Raw genomic sequence first — 26,488 nt, 5'->3', positions numbered from 1 at the left:
TGGATATTATCCAAATGGACAGAGGTAATAAAACGAAGCAGAGAGCAAAACAAAGCCAGCCACATTACAACTCTTAGCAGCAAAGGGAAAAAATTCCTCCAAAGGCTGCTAGAAAATAAAGGTATTGACAAATAAGGGGACTAATCAGGACAGCCAAGGTGGGGCGTTCCATAATTTGAGCAGTGCAACCCAATGGACTCTTCCCCATGATGTGGTTAACCAAACCTCCACTGTCTTAAGGAGTTGGGATGGACAAGGGCCAAGAGGACAGATGATCAGCCTAACACCTCCAAGCACCGTGTCCACATCCTCAGACTGAAGGAGCTAAAATATACCTATTAAAACAGGATGAGCAGGTAACAGCATAAGAAGAGCCCTTGCTGAATCAGATCAAAGGCCTATCTAACTCCACCTCCAGTTCTCACAGCAGCCAACCACATGCCTATGTGAAATCTGCAAAAAAGTTATGAATGCAACAGCAGTACCAGATGACAGCAGGGATAGCTCAGTCTGGAGAGCAGGAGGCTCTTAATCCCAGGGTAGGGGGTTTGAACCCCATGCTGGGCAAACGATTCCTGCATTGACTAGATGAGCCTAGGAGGTCCCTTCCAACTCTGCAGTTCTATGATTCTACCAAGGCTTCCATAGACTTCACAATGAGAACAGGATCTATTTTGAAACTAACACGAATGACTTTATCAGCAAGGTGCCTTGCAAACTAACTGGTCGCTCTAGGTCAGCACAGTGCCCTTTCCCCTCTCAGAATGCTTTACCCCTTGAAACAGCTCTGCTAGATGACAACCCATTGATAGGAAGATGGCAGAGAAAGTTGATGGTAAACAATAGGTGCTAGCTGAGGGATGGACAACCTGTGACTTCCAGATGCTGCTAGACTCCAGCTCCCATCACTTCTGGTCATGGGCTGGTAGAGGCTGATGAAAGATGTCCTACAACATCTAGAGGGCTACAGGTTCCACATACCTATGTTTTGTTGGATTTGTGATGTGTCTTCCAAGGTCTACTCAGCAGATTCAATGTCCTGAACTCAGAAAAAAAAAGAGCATTCAGTAGAATCAAATGGGAAAGCTTTCCCATGGCCTCTACTACTTCAAGATGCGGGTGGGTATTTGCAAATTTGAATTCTTCCCAGTGGGGGCAGGTAACTCCTTCTACATAGGAAACGATTCAGCCCAGCTTCCTTGAAATATATTTTCCTGCATGCAAGCAGCTTTCCTCAAAAAAACTTGTCCATGGCAGAAGCATTCAAACAAACCACCCCTACACAAAGCCAGAAGTGGCAGAGTCCCAGGAAAAGAACCCGGTTCTGCTCAGAGAATAAAACAGAGCCAAGAGGAGTCATTTCAGGTGGGGAAGGGGACATGGGCAGACGGCTTCTGCTGAGCCCACCACCTGAGAGTGAGTGAGTGTTCAGTGATGTAAATGGCAGGAGCAGGAAAGGGGAGGTTGCCAAGGGTGATTATGACCTTCCTCCCCTGCACTGTGATGCTCAATGGCACTCCCTGGGGGTGGCATGCATGGCTTGGGGTCCTTGGCACCCAGCTGCCTAGAGCGAGACAGCAGTGGGAACATCAACATCCACAGCTGCTGTTGTTAATCGGGAGCGAGAGTGAGCACTACTTGGGGCACCATGGTAAGGAAGGCAGGGGAGCTTCCTGCACATGGAAGGTACCAAGGGGAGAGAAGGTTTCCCCTGCTTCAGAACTATTGAAAGGGTAGAAGATCAAGGCAGTTTGACAATACAGGATTGATGTGGTGTAGATGTCAGGGTGTAGATCAGGGTTAGGGAACCGCCAAATCCTGCTGGGCTTTTAAGTCCATCCCTGACCATTGGCTCTGGTGGCTGGGACTGGTGGGTGTTAGAAGTCTAAGAACATCAGGGACGCCACAGGTTTCCCTTCCCTGATCTACACCCTGACATTTTATCCACCATCACATCAGTTCTGTGATGGCAAGGCTGATGCTGCAGCAGCCAGCTCTTCCAGGCCAGCAGCTGAATGACTTGAGTGCGTTTGTATCCCACCCTTTTCTCCAAGGTGCCAAGGAGAAGCCCACAAGCCGGATCGGAGTGCAATAGCACTCCTGACTCATATTTCCCAGAAACTAGTACAGTGGTACCTCGGGTTAAGAACTTAAATCGTTCCGGAGGTCTGTTCTTAACCTGAAACTGTTCTTAACCTGGAGCACCACTTTAGCTAATGGGGCCTCTTGCTGCCGCCGTGCCACCGCTGCGCGATTTCTGTTCTCATCCTGAAGCAAAGTTCTTAACCCAAGGTACTATTTCTGGGTTAGCGGAGTCTGTAACCTGAAGCGTCTGTAACCTGAAGCGTATGTAACCCGAGGGAGCACTGTATATGGCCTCTGACATTGGGGATAGAAAATAGCCAGCATGTCTAGGAGCCACTGATAGCTTTATCCTACCTAAATTTATCTAACATTTTTAAGGCGTCATAGTTGGTAGCTATCACAACATCTAGTGAGTTCCATAGTTTAACCATGTTCTTTTTTCCATTAATTGAATTTTTTATTAAACATATTTTACAAAATTATACAGCAATATATTACAATTTGTATCCCATCCCATACCACAGAAAAATTAAAAATACATTATTTAAAAAAGACCTAAAATAGACTTCCGATTGTTCTAAAAAACAAAAACTAAATTACACTTGTTCTCTTTTACAGTATCCTATTAATATATTATTTTCTTAAATCTTTTTGATAACAAAAAAAGGAAAAATAAATAAATAAAAACATTAAGTTTACATATATTGTCTGTACAATGCAAGACTCATTCAAGATCTGCCAGGAGGTTTTTGCTGTCACAGTAGTTTTTCAGGTACTCCTTGAATATAATCCATTCTTGGTTTACTTTTTGCATCATGTTCTACAATGATGATAAATGAGAGAGAGCTGTCAAATATTGGTTAGGCTTTCAATCCCTCTCTGTTTTATTCAGACATTGCCAGTTAATGTTGACTGAAGCTTTCCCCTTGATTTTATTTATGCCAGCTGTCAGCAATGCACACTGTAGCAAAAAATGCCAACCACATAACTCTAATATCATCTGAACTGGTCCAGAAAAAGATATTGGGGTTCAATATTGTTTATCTAGTGTGTGTGTGTGTGTGTGTGTGTGTGTGTGTGTATTTGAAAACATCAATAAAAATTATCTAAAAGTTAAAAGTGATGGATAGCTTTATGTGCAGCAGCTGTGAAAAAGGTTAATTCCATGTTAGAGATCATAAGGAAAGCAAATGAAAATAAAACTGCCAATATAGCAACAATATTGCTATACAAATCAATGGTACAACCACATTTGGAATACTGTGTACAGTTCTAATCACCACCCCTCCAAAAGGAGAATGTAGAAGGGAAATGTTAGGAAAGGGCCACCAAAGTGATCAATGGAATAGAGTAAATCCCCTATGAAGAAAGGCTACAGTGTTTGGAGCTTTTCATTTAGAGAAAAGGTGACTAAGGGCGGATTTACACACAGGAATAACAACGCTATAAAGAAGTCAGAAATTAAATTGTTTTATAACAAAAGAGGGAAAAAAAACTACGTAAAAATCACATACAAAATTTGTTTGCTCTCTGGCGCCATCTGGTGTTGCATGTTTATAACACTTTCAAAGTGTTGTTTTTTGACTAACATAGTTGAGTCCTAAGTAGGGGATATAACAGAGGTATAAAAATTGCATGGTATGGAGAAAATGCATAGAAAGATGGTTCCACCCACACCCCGCGTCTCATAAAACCAGAACTTGGGTTATCTACCGCATTTTGAACCAGCTGAAGTTTCCAAATCATCTTCAAGGGCAGCCCTGTGTAAAGAACGTTGCAATAACCCAATCTGGAAATTACAAAAGCACGCAATACAGTGGCCAGGTCATTTCTGTCCAAAAGGAACTAGAGCTGGAAAAGGGCACTCCAAGCCACGGAGGCCACTCCAGCGATAGTATTGAACCTAAAAGCACCCCCAAGCTGAGGACCTGCTCCTTCTAGGGGACTGCAAAGCTGTCCTGGACAGGCTGTCTCCCCACCTCCTTGACCTGAGAACTCGGAACATGCAGTACCTCTGTCTTTTCAGGATTCAGCCTCTATTTATTAGCTCACATCCAGCCCATCACTGCCTCCAAGCAGCAGTCTAACACCTCAATTGCCTCTCCAAATTCAGATGGGACAGATAGAGGAAGAGAGGTGACTCATGGTGTCCCGTCCAACTCTACAGTTCTTTGATTCTAAGACAATGCTGGTTCAGTGGTCCCAGCAGTGCCAAGCAACTAGGTCTAGCTACCATTTTAATTTGACTAAGTGCTTCAGAGTGACTCTGCAGCTGGATTGTTGTGGGAAATCAAACTTAAAATAAATAAACCCTTCCAAGCATATGCATGAAGCTACTTACAGGGTAGGGACGTGGGTGGCAATGTGGGTTAAACCACAGAGCCTAGGACTTGCCGATCAGAAGATCGGCGGTTCAAATCCCAGCGACGGGGTGGGCTCCCATTGCTCGGTCCCAGCTCCTGCCAACTTAGCAGTTCGAAAGCACGTCAAAGTGCAAGTAGATAAATAGGTACCGCTCCGGCAGGAAGGTAAATGGTGTTTCCATGCGCTGCTCTGGTTCGCCAGAAGCGGCTTAGTCATGCTGGCCACAAGACCTGGAAGCTATACGCTGGCTCCCTCAGCCAATAAAGCGAGATGAGCACTGCAACCCCAGAGCTGGCCACGACTGGACCTAATGGTCAGGGGCCCCTTTACCTTTACTTACTTACAGGGTGCAAAAAGGAATGCACCTGTCCCAAAGAGTCTGTGTCGTGTCTTCTGACTTCACCCTGTTCTCCATTCTGCAGCGTGAGTGCATCTCCATTCACGTTGGCCAGGCTGGAGTTCAGATCGGCAATGCATGCTGGGAACTCTTCTGCCTGGAGCATGGAATTCAGCCAGATGGCACCTTCGCGGAAAAGAACCATCCCAATAATGACGACTCCTTTGCTACGTTCTTCAGAGAGACTGGCAACGGGAAGCATGTGCCGCGAGCTATCATGGTGGACTTGGAGCAAACTGTAGTCGGTGGGTTAAGGCTGTCTCAGGTCACATGAAATGCTTGTGAGATCATATAGTGGCTCAGGGGGCCACATTTCCTCAATGGGCCTCAGGTTTCCAAATCCCGGAATATGCCTTAGGTGGGATAACCATTAATAGATGAATCTTCCGTTCCATGTGTGTAGTCAAGCCCTACTGAATTGTTCAGCTGTAAGACGTGGGTGGAGCTGTGGGTTAAACAACAGAGCCTAGGACGTGCCGATCAGAAGGTTGGCGGTTCGAATCCCCACGACGGGGTGAGCTCCTGTTGCTCGGTCCCTGCTCCTGCCAACCTAGCAGTTTGAAAGCACCTCAAAGTGCAAGTAGATAAATAGGTACTGCTCCGGCGGGAAGGTAAATGGTGTTTCCGTGTGGTGCTCTGGTTTGCCAGAAGCGGCTTAGTCATGCTGGCCACATGACCCAGAAGCTGTACGCTGGCTCCCTCAGCCAGTAAAGCGAGATGAGCACCGCAACCCCAGAGTCGGCCATGACTGGAACTAATGGTCAGGGGTCCCTTTACGTTTACCTTTAAGAAAACAAAAGTTGTTTTCTAATGGTATGGACAATCAATCTATTCAACTCTTTAAAGCCACAGCTTTCTATGCAATGCCCCAGCTAATAGATACTTCGGAATCTGTAGCCCAGCAGATGTTGTTGGACCATCTCAGCATCTCTGACCATTGACCATGCTGGCTGGGGCTGATGGGAGTTGGAGTGCAACAGGTTCCTCACCACTTAATTGAAATACCAGGCCATGGTTTTCTATCTAGATTCAGAGTTCGGTTGCCTTGTATTAAAATTCAGCTCCTTTTGGAAGGCCTTACGCTTCCTTTCCCCTTTCACAGATGAAGTGCGGGCTGGCACCTACCGTCAGCTTTTCCACCCGGAACAGCTGATCACTGGCAAGGAAGATGCAGCTAATAACTACGCCCGTGGTCACTACACCATCGGGAAGGACAGGATTGAGCTAGCACTGGATCGCATCCGAAAACTGGTAAGGCACAACGGAACTGAAAGCATGTTTTGGTAGGCTACAGTGTTATATTGAATGGCACTTCAAAGAGACCAGAAATGCATTGGCTGGGTCCCTGGAGAACCTGAGGACCAAACAAAAGAAGTTCCCCCTTTGGTCCACCTGAGTCAAATTCCACCCATCAGATATCTCTCTTAATTAGGAGAGTGTCATAGCTCTAATTTACTTGTTCATTCTAGTGATTATGTTTATGTAAGTCAATATATCATCTTATTTTACAATAGATATTTACCGCATGCCAATCAGTAGATTTATTGATTGAGATCTATGGGTATAGGACGATATACATACTTAACAAAAATTAAAATAAAATAGATACACAGAGAGAGACATGCACACAGAAACGCACTCATGCATATGTATGGACACATACACCATCCATCCCTTTCTCCTAGCCACATTCTGATTGGTTGAGAAAGGATGTGGAGAGGCCAGTTTGTACCACACTAAGCAGACACCTGGGTGTTTCTTTAATTCAGATGGAGAAACACTTGTTTTATAGAATGACTAGATAAAATGGAGGGCCCTTTAATACAAGGATGGGGAAGCAGTGTTGAAGAATAGTGAGGTAGGACATGGCTCCTAATATCACATTTGCCAATTGCATGGAAAGAGAAATAAAGTTTCCATCCTCTCCTAATGTTTTTGGTGCTGAATCTCCACCCCTCTGTCTGCCTATTTAAACAGACTGAAATACTTTTCACAATGTACAGTCCTTCCTGGACTCTAACATTTCAGAACTCAGGAGGGGTATCTTATTTACGCAGGCTCATTGGTGTAATAAAAAAGCTCTCTGCATGTGTGAGGAAAGCACCTAAATGATGATTCCCTTTACAGGCTGACACCTGTGCAGGGCTACAAGGATTCCTGATTTTCCACAGCTTCGGAGGAGGCACAGGTTCTGGCTTTACCTCCCTGCTGATGGAGCGCCTGTCTGTGGACTATGGCAAGAAGTCCAAGCTGGAGTTTGCCATCTACCCAGCCCCCCAGGTTTCCACTGCGGTGGTGGAGCCCTACAATTCTATCCTGACCACCCACACCACCTTGGAGCATTCCGACTGCGCCTTCATGGTGGACAACGAGGCCATCTACGACATCTGCCGACGCAATCTGGACATTGAGCGCCCCACGTACACCAACCTGAACCGCCTCATCAGCCAGATTGTCTCCTCCATCACCGCTTCCCTGCGTTTCGACGGCGCCCTCAACGTGGACTTGACTGAGTTCCAGACCAACCTGGTGCCTTACCCTCGCATCCACTTCCCCTTGGTGACCTATGCGCCCATCATCTCCTCCGAGAGGGCTTACCACGAGCAGCTCTCCGTGGCCGAAATCACCAGCTCCTGCTTTGAACCCAACAACCAGATGGTGAAATGCGACCCCCGCCATGGGAAGTACATGGCCTGCTGCATGCTCTACCGAGGTGATGTGGTGCCCAAAGACGTCAACGTAGCCATTGCTGCCATCAAGACCAAGAGGGCAATCCAGTTTGTGGACTGGTGCCCAACTGGCTTCAAGGTGAGGAGAGATTCATATTGGCATGAACTCTGGGTCCCAATGCAATCATTAAGGTTTATCAAGAGAGGAATCTGTGGAAAAGATTCAGAAAATGGCTTTTTCTGAACATCTGAAGTTTTTTACTTTAGAAAAAAAGATAAGGGGAGACATGTAGTGTGGAGAAAGGGGACGCCATAGGAATTGCTGGTGAACATACCTGTGGTTTGGTGATTCCAAAAAAAGTCACACTCCATCCCATTCCCTATTGATATTTCCCGTATAAAATAGAACTGCCTTGCAAACTATTTCACCATAGGTAAAGGTAAAGTGACCCCTGACCCCTGTTCGGTCCAGTTGCGTATGACTCTGGGGTTGTGGCGCTCATCTCGCTTTACTGGCCGAGGGAGCCGACATACAGCTTCTGCGTCACGTGGCCAGCATGACTAAGCCGCTTCTGGCAAACCAGAGCAGTGCATTGAAATACCATTTACATTCCCGCTGGAGCGGTACCTATTTATCTACTTGCACTGTGTGCTTTCGAATTGCTAGGTTGGCAGGAGCAGGGACCGAGCAACGGGAGCTCACCCCATCGTGGGGATTTGAACCGCTGACCTTCTGATCTGCAAGCCCTAGGCTCTGTGGTTTAACCCACAGCGCCACCTGTTCACCATAGGGTTGCCAACAAATAGAGGGACATCACTCAGTTCCCATAGAGAATTATGATGGAAGGTATCAGTCTTTACCAGAACTACAGGCAGTATGTCACCTCATTCTTATTCTACCTCTATGGTTCCAATTTAGAGGTGGTTGCTTGAACTGATACCATTTATGTGTGTGTCTATATGCTTGCTTTCTCCCCTTTCCTTCTAATCCTACCAGGTTGGCATTAATTACCAGCCGCCAACTGTAACCCCTGGAGGAGATCTGGCCCAAGTCCAGCGCGCTGTCTGCATGCTCAGCAACACCACTGCCATTGCTGAAGCCTGGGCAAGGCTAAATCACAAGTTCGACCTGATGTTTGCCAAGAGAGCGTTTGTGCACTGGTATGTTGGTGAAGGCATGGAAGAAGGGGAATTTGTAGAAGCTCGAGAGGACCTGTCCGCCCTGGAGAAGGACTATGAGGAAGTGGCAACTGACTCGTTTGAGTCGGTACTCGACAGCGAGGAAATCTAACAGTTTGCTCCTCTCTGTGCACCAGATTGTCTCTTGTCTGTTTCTTCCCTTCCTTTGGGCCTTTGTAGACTTTGTGGGAGAAATTTCCTTCAGAGGTTCCGTGTGGAGGCTCATGAAAAGTTCCCAATGGGTCGGACTTTATTCAGTAACGCATTACAGGACAGAGTTAAAAGAGTTTGCGAGAGCTTTCTTTCAGAAAACACTATACAGTGGTACCTCGGGTTACATACGCTTCAGGTTACAGACACTTCAGGTTACAGACTCCGCTAACACAGAAATAGTACCTCAGGTTAAGAACTTTGATTCAGGATGAGAACAGAAATCGTGCGGCGGAGGCACGGCAGCAGTGGGAGGCCCCATTAGCTAAAGTGGTGCTTCAGGTTAAGAACAGTTTCAGGTTACGTACGGACCTCCGGAAAGTATTAAGTACTTAACCCGAGGTACCACTGTATATGAAAAATATGTTGTCTTAGCTGTTTTACCCTCTGGCCAACCACTTCATTCCACCATGTTTTCACCCAACAACAGCCCTTGAAATGCAACTTTACCCAACCAGTTTCTTTTACTCTACATGCACAGCCCTCCTTGTACCTTATGCAGAGCTCTTTTTCACTCTCACAGTGTTAGGTTCCTCCTAACTGGTTCCTACCAGTTTTGTGGTCAGGCCACACTTTTGCATACATGATGACAGACATTCCTTTTGCAGGCATTCCATGTCAACCTTTAACACAAAGCCTGTGTAATGTGGGCATCCAGCATCATAATACAAGCCTACAGTGAGTCTTGAAATGAGTGAGCTGAAGAAAACTGGGCAGGGATTCAGCCTGTGTGAGATCAGCCTCCCCTGGCCGAAGGAGAGAATTGGGAGGGAGCCAAGGAAACCTCCTCCAATTGGGTGGCCAGAGCAGGTCAGGTGACTCCTATAAAAGCTTCCACATCAGGAGCAACTAGGAGACTTGGGCTGCATATACACCATACATTTAAAGCATATGTCTTCCCACAAAGGATCCTGGCAACTGTAGTTGATGAAAGGTGCTGATGGAAAACTTAGCTCTGTGAAAGGTAAACTGCAGTTCCCAGGATTCTTTTTTTTGGGTGGGGTGGGGAGTGGAACCATGTGGTTTAACTGTGTTTTAAATGTATGGTGTATGTCTAACCCTGATTTTGTTGAAGACAAACCACTTTCTGAGTTCGGCTCTCAGCTGTACAGTGGTACCTCGGGTTACATATACTTCAGGTTACATATGCTTCAGGTTACATACACTTCAGGTTACAGACTCTGCTAACCCAGAAATAATACCTCGGGTTAAGAACTTTGCTTCAGGATGAGAACAGAAATCGTGCTCTGGCGGCAGCAGGAGGCCCCATTAGCTAAAGTGGTGCTTCAGGTTAAGAACAGTTTCAGGTTAAGAATGGACCCCCGGAACGAATTAAGTACTTAACCTGAGGTACCACTGTACACAGATGGGGTCTGGTAGCCTGGCCTCCTGGCTAAAGCACAATCCACCAGGAAATTATTCAGCACAGGTCAGTTTAAATAAGTAGGAGCCATTCAAGAGCAGCAGAAGTGGTTCCATGTTTCCAGGGCCCTTTGGGCACAAGCTATCAGAGAACTCCTTGCTTTCCTCCTGGCACCTCATTCCTTCTTGGCCTCCTTTAAAATGAAGCAAGTCTTAAGCAATATGGCAACCCCAATTGTCAAAGGAAATGTTGAACTTTTGAAATGATGATGGCCATTTCATCATCACTGAAGGGATACACTGCTGCCACACATTTGAAATTAAGCCCTGGGTCTCTACTTTAATCTCACTTCAGACTTCATTTTGGAGATTAAAAACGTAACCTTTTTGTATAGGCAAAGTACATAAATAAATGATTTTTTTTTGTATTGAAGCAATAGCCATAAGAAGGTGAAAAGGCGGATCAGGCCAGAGGCCCACCTCATCCCATATCATGTTCTCATAGTGGCCAACCAGATGAGCCAATGGGAAGCTTGCAAGCAGGACCCAGGTGTCACAGCACTTGTGATTCCCACCAAATGGCATCCAGGGGCAAATTGCCTTTGATAGTGGAGGCTGAAAAAGCTTTCACAGCTAGTAAGCACTGATAGCCTTATTAGTTTAAGAAATGTGAATTCTGTAGCATTTCAAACAACAAATTCATATATAAAACGTAAAAATATGAGCCAAACACTGCACACGTTCTTAAAAGATTACAATGTTAAGACTGCAATTTGCTGGAATCTGTCTTTACATGCAGGGGAAGTCCCTAACTCACTGAGGGTTTGAGACCCAGTCCGCTACAATAACATATAATAAACATAAGGCAGTGAATTATTCATGGAGAAATTCATTTACTCCAAATTTACCCCAAATGTCAGATAAAGTTTTCAGTTTTTGAACTGTTGCATGACATGATCATTTGCCTTAATTTCTTCATTTACTCCATTGAACAGAGAAAGCAAAACCCTGATAATCTTTATTTCTACAAAAGTCTTTAACCAAAATTGCTGCACTCTCACCACAAATAGAAATAGGTACCCTTGTTCCCGCATTCCCTCCGACACAAAGGAGAGGAGGTGGAAGTGATGTGGGGAAGCTTTATTGGAGTACAGTGGTACCTCGGGTTACATACGCTTCAGGTTACATATGCTTCAGGTTACAGACTCCGCTAACCCAGAAATAGTACCTCGGGTTAAGAACTTTGCTTCAAGATGAGAACAGAAATCGTGCTCTGGCAGCACGGCGGCAGCAGGAGGCCCATTAGCTAAAGTGGTGCTTCAGGTTAAGAACAGTTTCAGGTTAAGAACGGACCTCCGGAATGAATTAAGTACTTAACCCGAGGTACCACTGTATCATACTGTGTGTGGTGCATTTTTAAAGCCAATTTGCATTTACTAGCAGAGAAATTTTCCAGAAGCATTTGGAAAGAGGTACCATATTTATATGCTTATGCTAGAAGCCTTCAAGCCAAGATGGATCAGCTGGAGTGCTTAGATTTCAATGAGGTCATAGATATGGCTGGCAGAACAAAAACCTCCTGGAATGGAGAGAACCAGTCAGTAGCAGGAGGAGACAATTAGCACTTGCTTCACCAGCCACTTCCCAATTAACACCCATTGTTCACTCCCCATTACCAAGGAGCTAAACTGAATTTGAGACACATCTCCTGACCTCATGGGCTTCTACAGAAACTGGGAGAAACTAGCCTATCATGGGGACCCCCAGCAGAAGAAACATTTCAGCCCCAGCAGAAAAAGTGTCCAGGCAAGTTAAACAGATCTGCAAAATTTGGCAGCAGGTTAGGTTGAGAGGTTGTTTTTTTATTATTTTCAAGTTTTCAACTTTTTAAAAACAACCAGAGGAGAACAACAAACCAAGAAATACAAAGAAACCAATAAATGGAACAACTTGCATATCTGTGGATCAATACATAAAACTGGAATTAATACCAACAGCGATTCTCGGATGACGTTATATTATCAAAACATTGTCCAAATAGCTGCAATTGCTTTGATGCTATAAAGCTACATGTCACTGTTAGATGCCTAGGTAATAAAGGACCACCGGGTGGCCTAAAAGGACTGTGGCCGTACTTTACCCTGCATTACTTGTAGCATATGGAGTATAATTTTTTCAGCTATAGTTACTGACCAGACATTGCTATACCATGCAGATAAGTTTAGGTTGTTCAGAGATTTCCAGTGCCGGGTGACAATCTGCCCCTAGCTGCTGCCAGCAGAAAGGGTTAGGCTGAGAGCTGGTGACTGACCCAAGGTCAGTCTTCAAGGTTTAGTTAGTGCAATAGAGCACATATAGGTTCAATTTTTTAAGGAGACTTCACAGGCTCCATCTCTGCAGTCCCCTCTCTTCTTCACAGTATTTTTCTTTTGGTTCAAAGAGTGGCCTTTGCTGGGAACTCCTGGTATCATTTTATGTTCTGCTTCATTCCATCATATGACACCGGAGACTGTAGTAACTGCCTTTAGTTACAGATGCTTCAGGTTGCGTATTTTCGGGTTGTGCATCGCGCCGAACCCGGAAGTACCGGAACAGGTTACTTCCAGGTTTCGGCACTCGTGCATGCGCCAAAGCACTAAATCGTGCTTTGCGCATGCGCAGAAGCGCCAAATTGCAACCCGCGTGTGCACAGAAGCGATGCTGCGGGTTGCGAACGCTGCGGGTTGTGAATGTGCCTGCCACAAGGATCACGTTCGCAACCTGAGCGTCCACTGTATAATGTTTTTATATATGTTGGAAGCTGCCCAGAGCGGCTGTGGCCACCCAGTAAGATGTGTGGGACATAAATACTAAAACTATCGCTAAGGAATGGGATGTCCCTATTTTGATAGCAGAAATGTTGGAAGGTATGCTACCCATAGACATCGGCCCCTAAAGAGCCAGTGGAATGTATTCAATAGCAGCCACTAGCCGCTGAAGGCCATTAAAGAAAGCAGTCAAGCCAGACAAAAGCCCAGAGGACAGGATCTTAATCAGAAGTCTGTGTGACATGCTGGAAAACACACAAAATGCACAGAGAGTGGAAGAGCAGTGCACTGTTTATCTGCCTCTATGTTGGAGCCTGGTGATGTAATCAGGCAAGGGCTGTGTGTGGTGGGAATTGTGACCTCTTTCCTCATCTGCTCTATGACACTGAAGGGCATGAGCAGGTGCTTAGTGCCAGTGGCACCTCTCCTCCTGCATTACAGCTCAAAGTGATACAGCAGGAGTAGGAGAGAGACGGAGAGAACAGAAACGAAGCCTTCTAACTGTTCACCAAGAAGGGAAGTGAGAATCAGTCACAGCATTATGGTAAGCAAGAGGGGGTATGAGGAAACCACAGAACAAGGGGAAACGAGAGTCTCTTTGCTGCCACTTGCTCTGCTTTGCAGCCATGGCCATCAAGAGGCAAACAGAGATTTATTTCGGACAGGATAGCTTCTTCTGCAGCCCTTGGCTAGATTTCAATGTTTCTGGCGCAGACAGCAAGCTGGAAGAAGTCACCAGGACTGCATTCCTGTGCATCTTCAGAGGGTGGGTGGGTAGAAAGTCCCACTCAAATCAGAAGGCATTACTTCTGAGTAAACCTGCTTAGGATTGCACTCTGAGTCGGTACATTTTCACCACGAAGGAAACTGAGACACTAAAACCTGGGGTGCTTGCCAATACGTTTCTATACCGAAATTAATCATGCTTTCCCGCCAATTCAGCTGCGGGGAGCAATGTCTTAAAAAACAGATGAAGTGTTTCATATTCTCTCCATTTTAGAGATGAGGCTGAAAACAAGTGGCTTGCTGAGTCACACTCCTTGGCTATGGTGGGCTTGGGTTTCCAGGTCAAAGTCTCACAATCTTACCTTTGGGTCAGCTATGGATGCTCTAAAACATTCTTTTTTGGCAGAGCCAGAAGTTGAACTAGGGCATATCTATTATTGTTTTATTATCTATTTAATTTATCAGTTGCTTTTCCTGCTGCGGGTAACACAAAGTGCCTTTGCAAATAAATGCAGTGTCTCTACACTAAGACCAGTCTCACACCAGTTTAATAGTCATGGCTCGCAATCAAATAACGTAAGTATAATCTCTCGAAAGGGGCAAGGGATCTCTTGCAAAGCAGCAGAATTCTCAAGCCCCTTTCCTAAGATCATTTGGGCAAAGACGTGGTGATTAAACTGGTTTCCAACTAGTTTAAATTTGCAGCCTAGAAGCTCCCTTGTGAACAATTACTGTCGGAAAGGGCTGTAGCTCAGAGGTAGAGAGCTTGCTTTCTATTCAGAAGGACCGAACTTTAACTCTTGGCATCTCCAGGTGTGGCTGGAAAAACCTCTGTCTGAAGCTCTGGAGAGGGCCTGCAAGTTAGTGTAGATGATGTTGAGCTGGATGGATCTATGCTCAGACTTGGTAGAAGACTGCTTTTTTTTTGCTAAAGCATCCATGACAGATGGCCATCTAACCTGTTTAAAAACCTCCAGGGAAGGAGAGTCTACTACCTCTTCCACAAGAGGTAGTAGACTCTCCTTCCCTGGAGGTTTTTGAGAGGGAGTCTGTTCCGCTGCAGAACAGCTCTTACTGTCAGAAAGTTGTTCCTGATGTTCTTGCAACTTGAAGCCATTGGTTCGAGTTCTACCCTCCAGATCAGGAGAAAACAAGCATGCTACCTCCTCCATGTGACAACCCTTGAGATATTTGAAGATGGCTACCATATCTTCTCAGTCTCCTCTTTTCAGGCTAAAAATACCCAGCTCCTTCAAGCATTCCTCATTAGGCTTAGTTTTCGGACCCTTGATCATGTTGGTTTCCCTCCTCTGCACACATTCTAACTTGTCAACATCTTTCTTAAATTGTGGTGCCCAGAACCGGACACAGTATTCCAAGTGTGGTCTGACCAAGGCAGAATAGAATGGTACTATTAATTCCCTTGATCTGGACACTATACTTCTGTTGATGCAGCCTAGAATAGCATAGCTTTTTGGGTTGCTGCATCACATGGTTGACTTATGTTAAGCTTGTGGTCCACCAAAATGAAACAATTAGCTACTCAGAGCTAACAGCCACAGGTCAAACATGTCCATCTTGTAGTCATGAGAATCTTGTTGATATATTATTTTCTTGTTGATACTATATTTGGAAGGGACCATAGTTCAGTGGTAGAGTGAAAGAGAGTTCTGGACTCAACCAGTGGCAACATTGGGGTCTCAAATTTTAGCGGTGTCCTGTGTGACACCCAAATTTGGTGGCCTCTCGCTTTCTAAGGCTCTGCGCCCAGTGCAACCAAACCAGTTGCGCTTCCCTAAATTCACCTCTGGACTCAACCCCTGGCATTGCTAGATAGGGCTGGGAAGAGTCTCTGAACCCCTGGAAAACCACTGCCAGTCAATGTCAATAATACTAGCCTCAAGAGACTAATGGTCTGACTCAATATAAGGCAGTTTTCTATGTTCTGATGTAATCCAAAGCTTAAAGATTAGCTTATACCTCTTCTCTCACCTGAGACATTTTCTAGCCAACAGCATAGCCACGTGCACTCTAATGTATTCTTCAACTTGTGTTCAGGTAAGAACAGCCAAATTTGCATGAATAAACTTACCTTGGGAAAGGAAATCAGATTTGCGTTTCTGAAATAATTCACTTAGCTAGACTAAGGTCAACGGAATTTTGCCCGTCTAGGACATCCCCATTGGCTCTGACCTCTGACCTGGAAGCATAATTTTTCTTGGCTCCCCATGGGCAGCCTATTGGCCACACACATAGTTCATAATTTGAGAACCAGAGACCTCTGTTTGCTCTTTTGCAAACAATGCATTACTTCCGCCATCACAAGTCTATAGGAGTTTGAAAGATACCCTCTCATCTACTTATGACATCAGACACCTGACAATGATTAGCTTCTGTCATCAGAAGCTCTTGGCTTCACTGTAAGGTTGCCAAGAAAAGAGATGGATCTTGGGCGTTACAAACTCACAAATGCAAACCTTATAGGATCACCCACACCTATATATGCAGTAGTTGGAGAGTCTTTCCTTGAGAATCCTTAAAGTATCAGAAACTGACTCCACATCAACTCAGAGCAGGGCTTTCGATGTAGCTACCCCTTGATTTGTGGAACAGTATCCCTGTTGAGATATGATAGGTAACCACTATTTGTGGATTCCAGAATAATTGTGGACATTTTAATTTGTTTTGATAAGCTTTTCCAGCAGCATGACAATGATTTTACTCTTTGCCTTGGGTGTTTCTTTGTATTGCTTTTAAATCTTTTTGTTTTTTGTTTTTTTGTTCCTTTATTGACCGGCTGAAAATCATGCTTTCCCAAAAGCTCGGACTTTTTGCTACAAGGAATGTGACAGGAAAAGACACTGGAAAGTGTAGGATAACACTTGCTTTGATGCAAACAAATCAGGAGAAATATTCAGTAAACTGGTGATCTGGACGTGACCTTAGAGAACAGCATATTATTGTTTGAGGCAATCAATACATCAAACAGCTTTCACATTTCTTTTCCAGAGTACTAACCAGGCATTCATGGGGAGATTCTAGGACATTAGTGTGGCTTTAGTATTTAAAGAATATGCCTTCCTCCAAAGGCTACTGGGAGCTACAGTTTATGCCTCACAGAGCTACAATTGCCAGCTTTAAATGTATGGTGTATGTGCAGTCTAAGATGGCGTAATTGCTGTGTAGAAGAGGGGTTTTCAGCAGGTGAAATTCCTTATTCTGTACACCTATCAAAGGTGCAGGAAAGTCTTGTCTTCTTTTCCACCTGGCCACCCTAAATTATTAGGGAAGCAAGGGTTTATTATTAATGGTGTTTCTGTCCTTGATAACAAAATTTCCCCAATTTGTGAGAATCAATGCTACTTTCTGGATCAGAAAGTATTTCTGGAGGGGCACAAGCTGCCGTTCTTGTCACCAGAAAAGAGTTAAGAAATCAGAAGGCTCTGTACCCTTCTTAAGTTACACCCGGTGGAGAAATACCATCAAGCTGCGTCAGGTCCCAGTCAGGAATAAAAATAAACTCACTTGGCACACAGTATCCTTTCAAGATCTATCAAAATCCATATGGGATCAAGAGTGTTCTTTGTACACCTGTACAGTGTTTGTACATGGACACAGCCAGAGAATGCGGAGCCCATTTTGGAATGTGCAAACTTTTGCCATATTGCCAGACCGAATAATGCTTTTGTGGCAAACTTTTTCATGTGCTGGCTTTGCTCCGGTTCCATAATGTCTAGCTTGCATTTGTCAGATGAGAATGGATACAGATTTGCTTCTGTATTATTGAAATAAATAGTCATTGTAGTACAGATTCAGAAATTTTTAAATGAAGATTTATGATGATTATTAATAATAATTATATTAAGTTCAGAAACTGAAGTTCTACCAATATGTATCTGTCAGTATATTGGGATATAATCAATTACAAATTAATTAGATAGCAACAACTGCACAGATAGTGAAAAAAATAATTATTAAAGGATACTGTGTTCTTACAAGCTTATCATGACTTCGTTAATAATAAAGAGTATTAATGGTGAACAAGATTTTCTGAAAGACAGTATGTCCGCCATATCTGATCAATCTGTCTGTAATGATGAGTTATAGGGGAATATTTGCTGTGTTCTACAGCACTGGATGGGTGAAAGTCATTTGGGATCTACTGGTGATTTGCCATAGTTGGCAAGAGTTTGTGACTCCCAATTGGTGGTTCTTCTTCTTTTAAATGAGGTTGATGAAATGAAGAAAGTTGGAAGGGTAGGGATGGCACCAGGAATATAATTTTGTGTTGAAGAACTGTGAGCAATGGTGGCTGATGCTTGTTGGGACAGGTGGGGTCAAAAGCAGAGAACCTAACAGCAGGTTAGCAATGAAAAGCGGAGACAAATAATTCTAGTCTTACCCTCCTTCTGGTTGAGCCCTGTAAGGCAAAATTGAGACTAAAAGGGAGGAAGCTGATAGGAAGTTCTGTCCCTGGATCTGAGGGAATGTGCAGACCCAATGTGTGCTCTTGTTCTACTGACCTTTGCTCTGTTGTCCTCCTTCTTCCACAGCGTGAGTGTATCTCTGTACATGTTGGGCAAGCTGGAGTTCAAATTGGCAATGCATGCTGGGAGCTTTTCTGCTTAGAACATGGCATCCACCCAGATGGAACTTTCCAGGACAAAGCCAACAAATTTAATGACGACGATTCTTTTACCACATTCTTCAGCGAAACTCGCACAGGAAAACACGTGCCGCGGGCTGTCATGGTGGACCTAGAACCCACTGTAGTAGGTCAGTGGAATAACTAGCAGTAGCAGTTATATCTTTCAGAAGTCCTCCTCACGCAATTATAAAGGCACATTATAAAGATCTATTGTGCTATCCAGAGGTCTTCTGTTCTTCAGCAGAAGCATGCTATGAGGCTGTTGCATATACTGGGTTCATTCATATTCCCTTATGGGTGTCAGCTGCATCCCATTGCTGACAGAGAGGGGGAGAGCGTGGAGAGACAGGAGGAGGTAATTAGGCAGGAATGTGGAAAGAGGGAGGAGCAGCCTAGTTGCAGTAAAAGCCTGAGCTCCGAGAACAAGGAGAAGGAAGGGGGGAGTTCAAGGGAGAAGACACAGACTGACAGTTTAAGCTCGGACTCAGAGGGAGGGCCACCGGAAATAGCCCATTCCATGATGCGCAGGCGAGCAAGAATTAATGAGAGGCATGAACAGGAAAGGAAGCAAAAGTGGGGCTTTAAACAGGGGAAGAGGAAGGGGCAGAACTCAGACTTGGCAACGGCTAATTTGGAAGCAGACCCTGAGTGACTGAGCTCCAGAGTGATTTGTATGTTTTGAGCAATAAACCTGAGTTAATTGCTGCTGGAGTTGTCTCGCTTTTGTGGGAGAGACCCAACCATTACAATGGGTCATTAGTCATTAGTCAACCTTGCACAAGGTTGGGCACAAAGAGCTTATCTTGCTTGTTGCAGAGTGTATAAAACATTGGTGCATCAAGATCTATTTTCAAGGATTTGTGATTTCCCTCCCATAAATGTTGAAAGCTGCATGTCCTTGGTTCAGGTAGCATATCTCTCTTGGTGTGTGTGTTTGTGTATGATAACATTTCTTCGTGAACATTTCTTGCTATGTGTTCTGAGAAAAACACAACTATTTGCCACAAAGGAAAAGCAGCTCATGCCATCTTCTGTTTGCTCCCACATGCATGCAGACCCACACACCCACACCCCAACAACAGCTGCATACCACATAGTTATCAGAAGAAGCATCAGCTCAGGAGCTTCTTTTGGCATAGCAATGACTGTCTTGCGCTGCACCATCAACATTAATCTTGCTGTTCCCTGGCCTAGTCTGAACCAGCAGGGATTACCTTGGGTGCTGACGCAGCCCCTGTTTGGCTTGTAAGCATCATGCACAAGTATGCCTCTGTGTAAAAATGCTGGATATGCTTGTTTCTGTTTAGTTTGTTTAGTTCCGCTTAGTGCTTTGAAAAATATCCATGCCCTCTGTTGTACATCACAGCCAGGGTTCAAGGCCTTGCACAATAATAACCATGTTTAATTACTGTTTAACAGTAGCTGCTTGGTGACATGATCTGAATGCAGTGGGTGGGGCTGGGGAGACAATCATTTTGAATATTGATGGACTGGGCTTGGATCAGGTAAATTCATTTTAATTTTGCTAGTTAACTGCACATTCTTTACTGACGGAAACCTCTGCAGGGCGGACTTTGGTAATTTGGTCCCCTGAGCAAGGACAAAATTTGACACCACCCACACTAAATATTTCAATTTCCCCCACAATGATTCCTTTTGGTACAGTTGATTTTTATGGATCTTCTCAGTAGGTACCGATATAAATATAGGTATCAACATCACTATTAATGTACGCCCCCCTTGCCTTGGCACCCAATGCGGAAACCTGCCCATACCACCCTAAATCTGGCACTGACCTGCAACCAAGAAGAGCCTTCCATTTCCCAGGCTAATTTACCTGATCCATCCTCTGTCTCTACATATTACGCACAGTTCTCTCTCTCTCCTTCCACTTTTGGGAGTTGTTACCAAGCAGCTACTGCTAAACAGGCCTGCAACGTGGGAACAGCAAAAGGCCTCGAACCCCAGAAGTCCCACTCTGACATCAACAGGAGCCACCAATCCTTTCTCAAAGCACACAAAACGTAAAACACACACCCAGCATTCCTCCATAGACCCGACACTCCACAAAATTCTGTTCAGAATCGCTGAGAAAGCCAGAATAATTTAATAATTTTAAAGTTCATCTGGCTTACAACAAAGACGGCATCCTATATAAGGTATTCAGTTGGCACATATCAGCATTAAAGAAACATGTCCACAACAAACTCTGACCACGCTCTGCTTACTTTCCTTAACAGATGAAGTGCGGGCTGGAGCTTACCGCCAGCTTTTCCACCCAGAGCAGCTGATCGCTGGCAAGGAAGACGCTGCCAATAACTATGCCCGTGGCCACTACACCATTGGCAAGGAGAGCATTGACATAGTACTAGATCGCATTCGCAAGCTGGTAGGTAGAAGGTTGCCAATGGAAAGTGATATGCGGCTTGGGAGCAGGATGAGGCAGAAATCTGGAGGGCTATAATTTTTTATTTCATTCTCAGAAGTTAGGTCCATAGTGGACAGAGGCTGGATGTTTCATTATTCAGAGATCAGTGGTTTTCCAAAATTAGGAAATATTTCCTCAATAACTGTGAGGAAATATTTTCCACACCACCTTCTTGGCCAAGGAACCTCTGCATGCTTGCCACATACCTCCTGTGCTGTAGGAAATCCTGGGGCATATTCTAAGGAACCTATGAAGACACTGGCCAACCCTGCTGGACCTATAGCAGAGAAATGAATGAAACTTCTTCCTCTACTTAGCTTGTTTGGTGGGCTTCTTGTTGGGAGTGGGGAAAGCTGATTTATTTAATTTAAAATACTTAGAAATGTCTTCATATTTAAAAATCTCAAAGCATTATATAAAAGGATGAAAATCTCACAGCACATAATAAAATAATATAAAACCAGCATAAAATACAATTCCACAGCTTCACAGTGATGAATATCACTAATCTAAACACTTGAGCAAAGTGTATATGCTGAAAACATAAAATGTTGCTGTATACCAGAGGTCAGCAAACTTTTTCAGCAGGGGGCCGGTCCACTGTCCCTCAGACCTTGTGGGGCGGGGGCAGACTATGTTTTTTTTGGGGGGGAGGGGAATGAATTCCTATGCCCCACAAATAACCCAGAGATACATTTTAAATAAAAGGACACATTCTACTCATGTAAAAACAGGCTGGTTGCTGGACCATCCGCGGGCCAGATTTAGATTCAATTGGGCCAGATCCGGCCCCCGGGCCTTAGTTTGCCTACCCATGCTGTATAGCATATGTCCATGTTCCATGCGGCAGGTGCCATCACACTAAAAGCCCTACTCAGGATAGCCACAAAATGGATTTGATATACAGATGATTGGATATCCGTGCCCCAGGAGATTACACCATTGTCCAGGCTGTGAATCAATCAATCAATCAATCAATCAATCAAATTTCTATACTGCCCATCATCCGAGGATCAGTGTGGTGGCACTTCATCCCTGCCAATCCCTGCCTCACAACACCACTGGTTAACCCCTAATTATTATTTATTATGTTTCCCTTTCCAGACTGACGCCTGTTCTGGGCTACAAGGATTCCTGATTTTCCACAGCTTCGGAGGAGGCACAGGTTCTGGCTTTACCTCCCTGCTGATGGAGCGCCTGTCTGTGGACTATGGCAAGAAGTCCAAACTGGAGTTTGCCATCTACCCAGCCCCCCAGGTTTCCACTGCGGTGGTGGAGCCCTACAATTCTATCCTGACCACCCACACCACCTTGGAGCATTCCGACTGCGCCTTCATGGTGGACAACGAGGCCATCTACGACATCTGCCGTCGCAATCTGGACATTGAGCGCCCCACGTACACCAACCTGAACCGCCTCATCAGCCAGATTGTCTCCTCCATCACCGCATCCCTGCGTTTCGATGGCGCCCTCAACGTGGACTTGACTGAATTCCAGACCAACCTGGTGCCTTACCCTCGCATCCACTTCCCCTTGGTGACCTATGCGCCCATCATCTCCTCCGAGAGGGCTTACCACGAGCAGCTCTCCGTGGCCGAAATCACCAGCTCCTGCTTTGAACCCAACAACCAGATGGTGAAATGCGACCCCCGCCATGGGAAGTACATGGCCTGCTGCATGCTCTACCGAGGTGATGTGGTGCCCAAAGACGTCAACGTAGCCATTGCTGCCATCAAGACCAAGAGGACAATCCAGTTTGTGGACTGGTGCCCAACTGGCTTCAAGGTGAGAAGGGACAAGCAGGTGCTCTCTTTTGTAGGACTAAAATCTTAACACCCACAATGATGATGATGATGATGATGATAATAATAATAATTGTTAAGTTGTGGGTGAACATATCAGACGACACAGCGATTCTTTAAACAGCTCTTGTTTATTCACAGGCTAAAACAGAACTGAACTGAAGGGTTCAGCCAGCCTGCTTATATAGAGCTCCACTAGAACGCAACAGTAACCATTTTCCGTAACTATCCAATCACTGAACGTAACTTTCAATCCCTTATTTGCATATGTGGACCTGAGTGAAAACTATCTACTGTATCCCCCTGCTGGCCCAGGGTGAGAACTTCTGTACATAACACCAATAATAATAATAATAATAATAATAATAATAATAATGGTGACAAAAGTGTTGTTTGTATGTGCTGCAGTCATACCAAGAGTCATTTTTTGAGTGGACCCTTGTGGCTGGGAACTGCATTTGGCAGACTGATTTTGCCCCTCTCCACCTCTCTGCTCAGTCCTCTAAGGGCAATTTTGAGATCAAGGAGGAGGAAGCTGACAGGCGCAGCCACTCCCACCCCACTCCAGGCTGATTTCAAGTTGGAATGCTGGCAGATGGGTTAGAGGTCCATTCACCTGAACTGTCCAGCCTCCCCCATCCCGCTCTTCTTGGAAGAGTTTGCGGGGGGAGCACGTGCAAGCCTAGCATGGAGAAGGGCCATATCTCTATGGCAGAGCATCTGGTATGCACACACAAGGTCCTTGATTCAATTCCAAGCATGTCCAGGTTAGGCTGGGAAATGCTGCCAGCCAGTGTACGCAATAGTAGATGGACCAATGGTCTGACTCCGTCTCCGGCAGTTTCCTATGTCATTATTAGTATAGTGGTACCTCGGGTTAAGAACTTAATTTGTTCTGGAGGTCCGTTCTTAACCTGAAACTATTCTTAACCTGAAGCACCACTTTAGCTAATGGGGCCTCCCGCTGTTGCTGCGCGATTTCTGTTCTCATCCTGAAGCAAAGTTCTTAACCCGAGGTACTATTTCTGGGTTAGCGGAGTCTGTAACCTGAAGCGCCTGTAACCTGAAGCATCTGTAACCCGAGGTACCACTGTATGACTATTTTAAAAATTTTATACCATCAAACCTTGGTTGTCAAACACCCTGGAACTTATATGTTTTTGGCTTCCAAACGCCGCAAACCTGAAAGTGAGTGTTCCGGTTTGCGAACGTTCTTTTGGAACCTGAATGTCCGATGGGGCTTCCTGCAGCCAATCAGAGGTTTTCGAACATTTTGGCAGTCAAACGGACTTTCGGAACAGATTCTGTTCGACTTTCCAAGGTATGACTGTACTGCTTTCATCAATAGATCTCGGAGCAGTTCACAACATAAAATGACAATATAAAACCTCAAAATACATAGTATTCCCACTCATACGTACAGTGGTACCTCGGGTTAAGAACTTAATTCGTTCTGGAGGTCCGTTCTTAACCTGAAACTGTTCTTAACCTGAAGCACCACTTTAGCTAATGGGGCCTTCCGCTGCCGCTGCACAATTTCTGTTCTCATCCTAAAGCAAAATTCTTAACCCAAGGTATTATTTCTGGGTTAGCAGAGTCTGTAACCTGAAGCGTCTGTAACCTGAAGCGTATGTAACCAGAGGTACTACTGTATATGCAGTCCTCATCAGCTAATTTTTTTTAGGGGTTTCATGGCTGATTTTAAATGCAATGCACTTCTGCATATCCCAGGCATAGTGAAACCTTAGTTCTGTTTGTAGCTGTTCCCACTCTGCTTCCCCCGGAGAGGCTTGAGCTTGCTATTTGAGGGAATGATGACAATGGGCCAGTATCAGCTGAGGCGTTCCGCTGCCCACGCTTAATTTCTGTCTGTACAGTTGCCTTTTCTTCCCTCCTCTTGGTTTCCAGGTTGGCATCAATTACCAGCCGCCGACCATCGTTCCCGGGGGCGACCTTGCTCAAGTGCAGCGTGCCGTCTGCATGCTCAGCAACACCACCGCCATCGCCGAGGCCTGGGCGAGGCTGGACCACAAGTTTGATCTGATGTACGCCAAGCGAGCTTTTGTGCACTGGTATGTTGGTGAGGGCATGGAGGAAGGAGAGTTTGCGGAGGCCCGGGAAGATTTAGCTGCGCTGGAGAAAGATTACGAGGAAGTTGGGACAGACTCCTTTGAAGAAGAAAATGACGGGGAAGAGTATTAAAAATGGTGCTCCTGGCAGCTCTTCATTGCACTGGGGATACAGCTCACCAAACCTTTTGCTGCACAGCAGCTTCTGATCATTTCATGGGGGGTGGATGGAGGAATGGACAGTGGAAGGGTTTGGTGGATTGGACCCTGTGCCTACTCCTGCAGCATATGTAAAAAATAGACCATCAATCTGCAAAAAAGAATTTCCAGTGACTTCCTTTCTTTATTATGCCTTATATTGTGAGGGGGGAGGAAATATTCTGCTCCTTTCTTAAAGCAGTCCAAGAAAAAAATACAAGTACAGTGGTACCTTGGGTTAAGAACTTAATTCGTTCCGGAGATCCATTCTTAACCTGAAACTGTTCTTAACCTGAAGCACCACTTTAGCTAATGGAGCCTCCTGCTGCTGCTGCGCCACTGGAGCACGATTTCTGTTCTCATCCTGAAGCAAAGTTCTTAACCCAAGGTAATATTTCTGGGTTAGCGGAGTCTGTAACCTGAAGCGTATGTAACTTGAGGTACCACTATACCAGTTAGTACCAGTATGGCATGGGTGACACAGGACTCAGGGGCTGTTGCAACATCCCTGGTTAGGACTTTTGCCTCAACTGTCCTACATTCCAGGTTCATAGCCAGAAATTCTGAAGTGAGGAGGCCGAAGGCAGTAGGGAATCATTGCAACAGATGAAACACAAGTAGTCTAAAAGATCTGGAATTCATTAGTCTGCATTATTTCTTTGTAAGCAATTGGGTAAAATATTGGCTACGTACCTGCTTATAAGTCAACGAAAATGGCTACAAAGTTGAATTTAAAAAGGAAGAAAGAACATTCAACATTCTGGAAGGGGGCATGGAATATCTCCAAGTGGGCTAGACTCCTATAGTCCTGCCTCCTCCTTCTTTTTTACCTTGCCTTATAGCATAGCTGTCAACGCTTCCCTTTTTTAAAGGGAAATTCCCTTATTCCAAATTGCGAGGATTCCTCACAAGAAAAGGGAAAAGTTGACAGCTATGCCTTATAGCTACAGCAGTAGACAGCCTGATTTTCTGATACTTGTTCCAGGTAAAACATTTTCCCCATTTTATCTTCTGGCGATGTATCAGGGATGCCTTTAAAAAGTTTTATTATTGTGCACTCGATTGTGCTAGACTTCTGTGGATTTCAGTCCAGGTGACCTGTTTATTGAGAATTCTTCCTGATTTGTTTGCACCCACTTTGCAAGGAGGTTAGAAGACCTTGACCATTTATTGAGCATTCATTCTGATTTGTTTGTGGGTGGTCTCATGACATTGCATCAACAAAGTGTTTCTCCACCTTTAAGTGCACTTCCCCATCCTTTTTACCAAAAATAAAAATCCATTTTTGGGGGAGAAACAAGTACTGTTGAATGTACATAAGTAAAATCTTCTATCATTTCAATGCCTTGGTACATAAAAAGTGATGTTGTTGCTACCATCAAGTAATATTGTTCATAAAATATATATCGTAAGAATATTTAAATATACATAATGTTACACAAGAATGTTGTTTAATTTTCTAATTTAGTGAGGCAATCAGTCCCAGAGAACTCACTTCGATGGGCTATTTGTAATTAAATAAAATCATTTCATTGAGTTTACTA

The 26,488-nt window shown here is 44.7% G+C and overlaps 1 protein-coding gene and 1 long non-coding RNA gene across 2 annotated transcripts; both read left to right on the top strand.

Moving 5' to 3' along the window:
* Positions 1–1,442: 1,442 nt before the first annotated feature.
* On the top strand, positions 1,443–24,879 carry TUBA8 (tubulin alpha 8; the record flags this gene model as incomplete). Its single annotated transcript, XM_081212199.1, has 9 exons — positions 1,443–1,651; positions 4,872–5,091; positions 5,949–6,097; positions 6,974–7,654; positions 8,513–8,803; positions 18,353–18,575; positions 20,688–20,836; positions 21,980–22,660; positions 24,586–24,879. The coding sequence occupies exons 1-9, from the start codon at positions 1,649–1,651 to the stop codon at positions 24,877–24,879; spliced, it is 2,691 nt and encodes an 896-aa protein (XP_081068325.1). The 5' UTR covers positions 1,443–1,648.
* LOC308595929 lies at positions 22,685–24,081 on the top strand. Its single transcript, XR_014012227.1, has 2 exons — positions 22,685–23,507; positions 23,538–24,081. It is a non-coding gene; the product is annotated as an uncharacterized lncRNA (long non-coding RNA).
* Positions 24,880–26,488: the final 1,609 nt, after the last annotated feature.

This window comes from Podarcis bocagei, assembly GCF_964188305.1.
Source record: "Podarcis bocagei genome assembly, chromosome: 10".
In the NCBI taxonomy this organism is placed as follows: Eukaryota; Metazoa; Chordata; class Lepidosauria; order Squamata; family Lacertidae; genus Podarcis; species Podarcis bocagei.
Note: the sequence above shows the minus strand (reverse complement) of the source record. Positions and strands in the feature narration are given on the sequence as shown.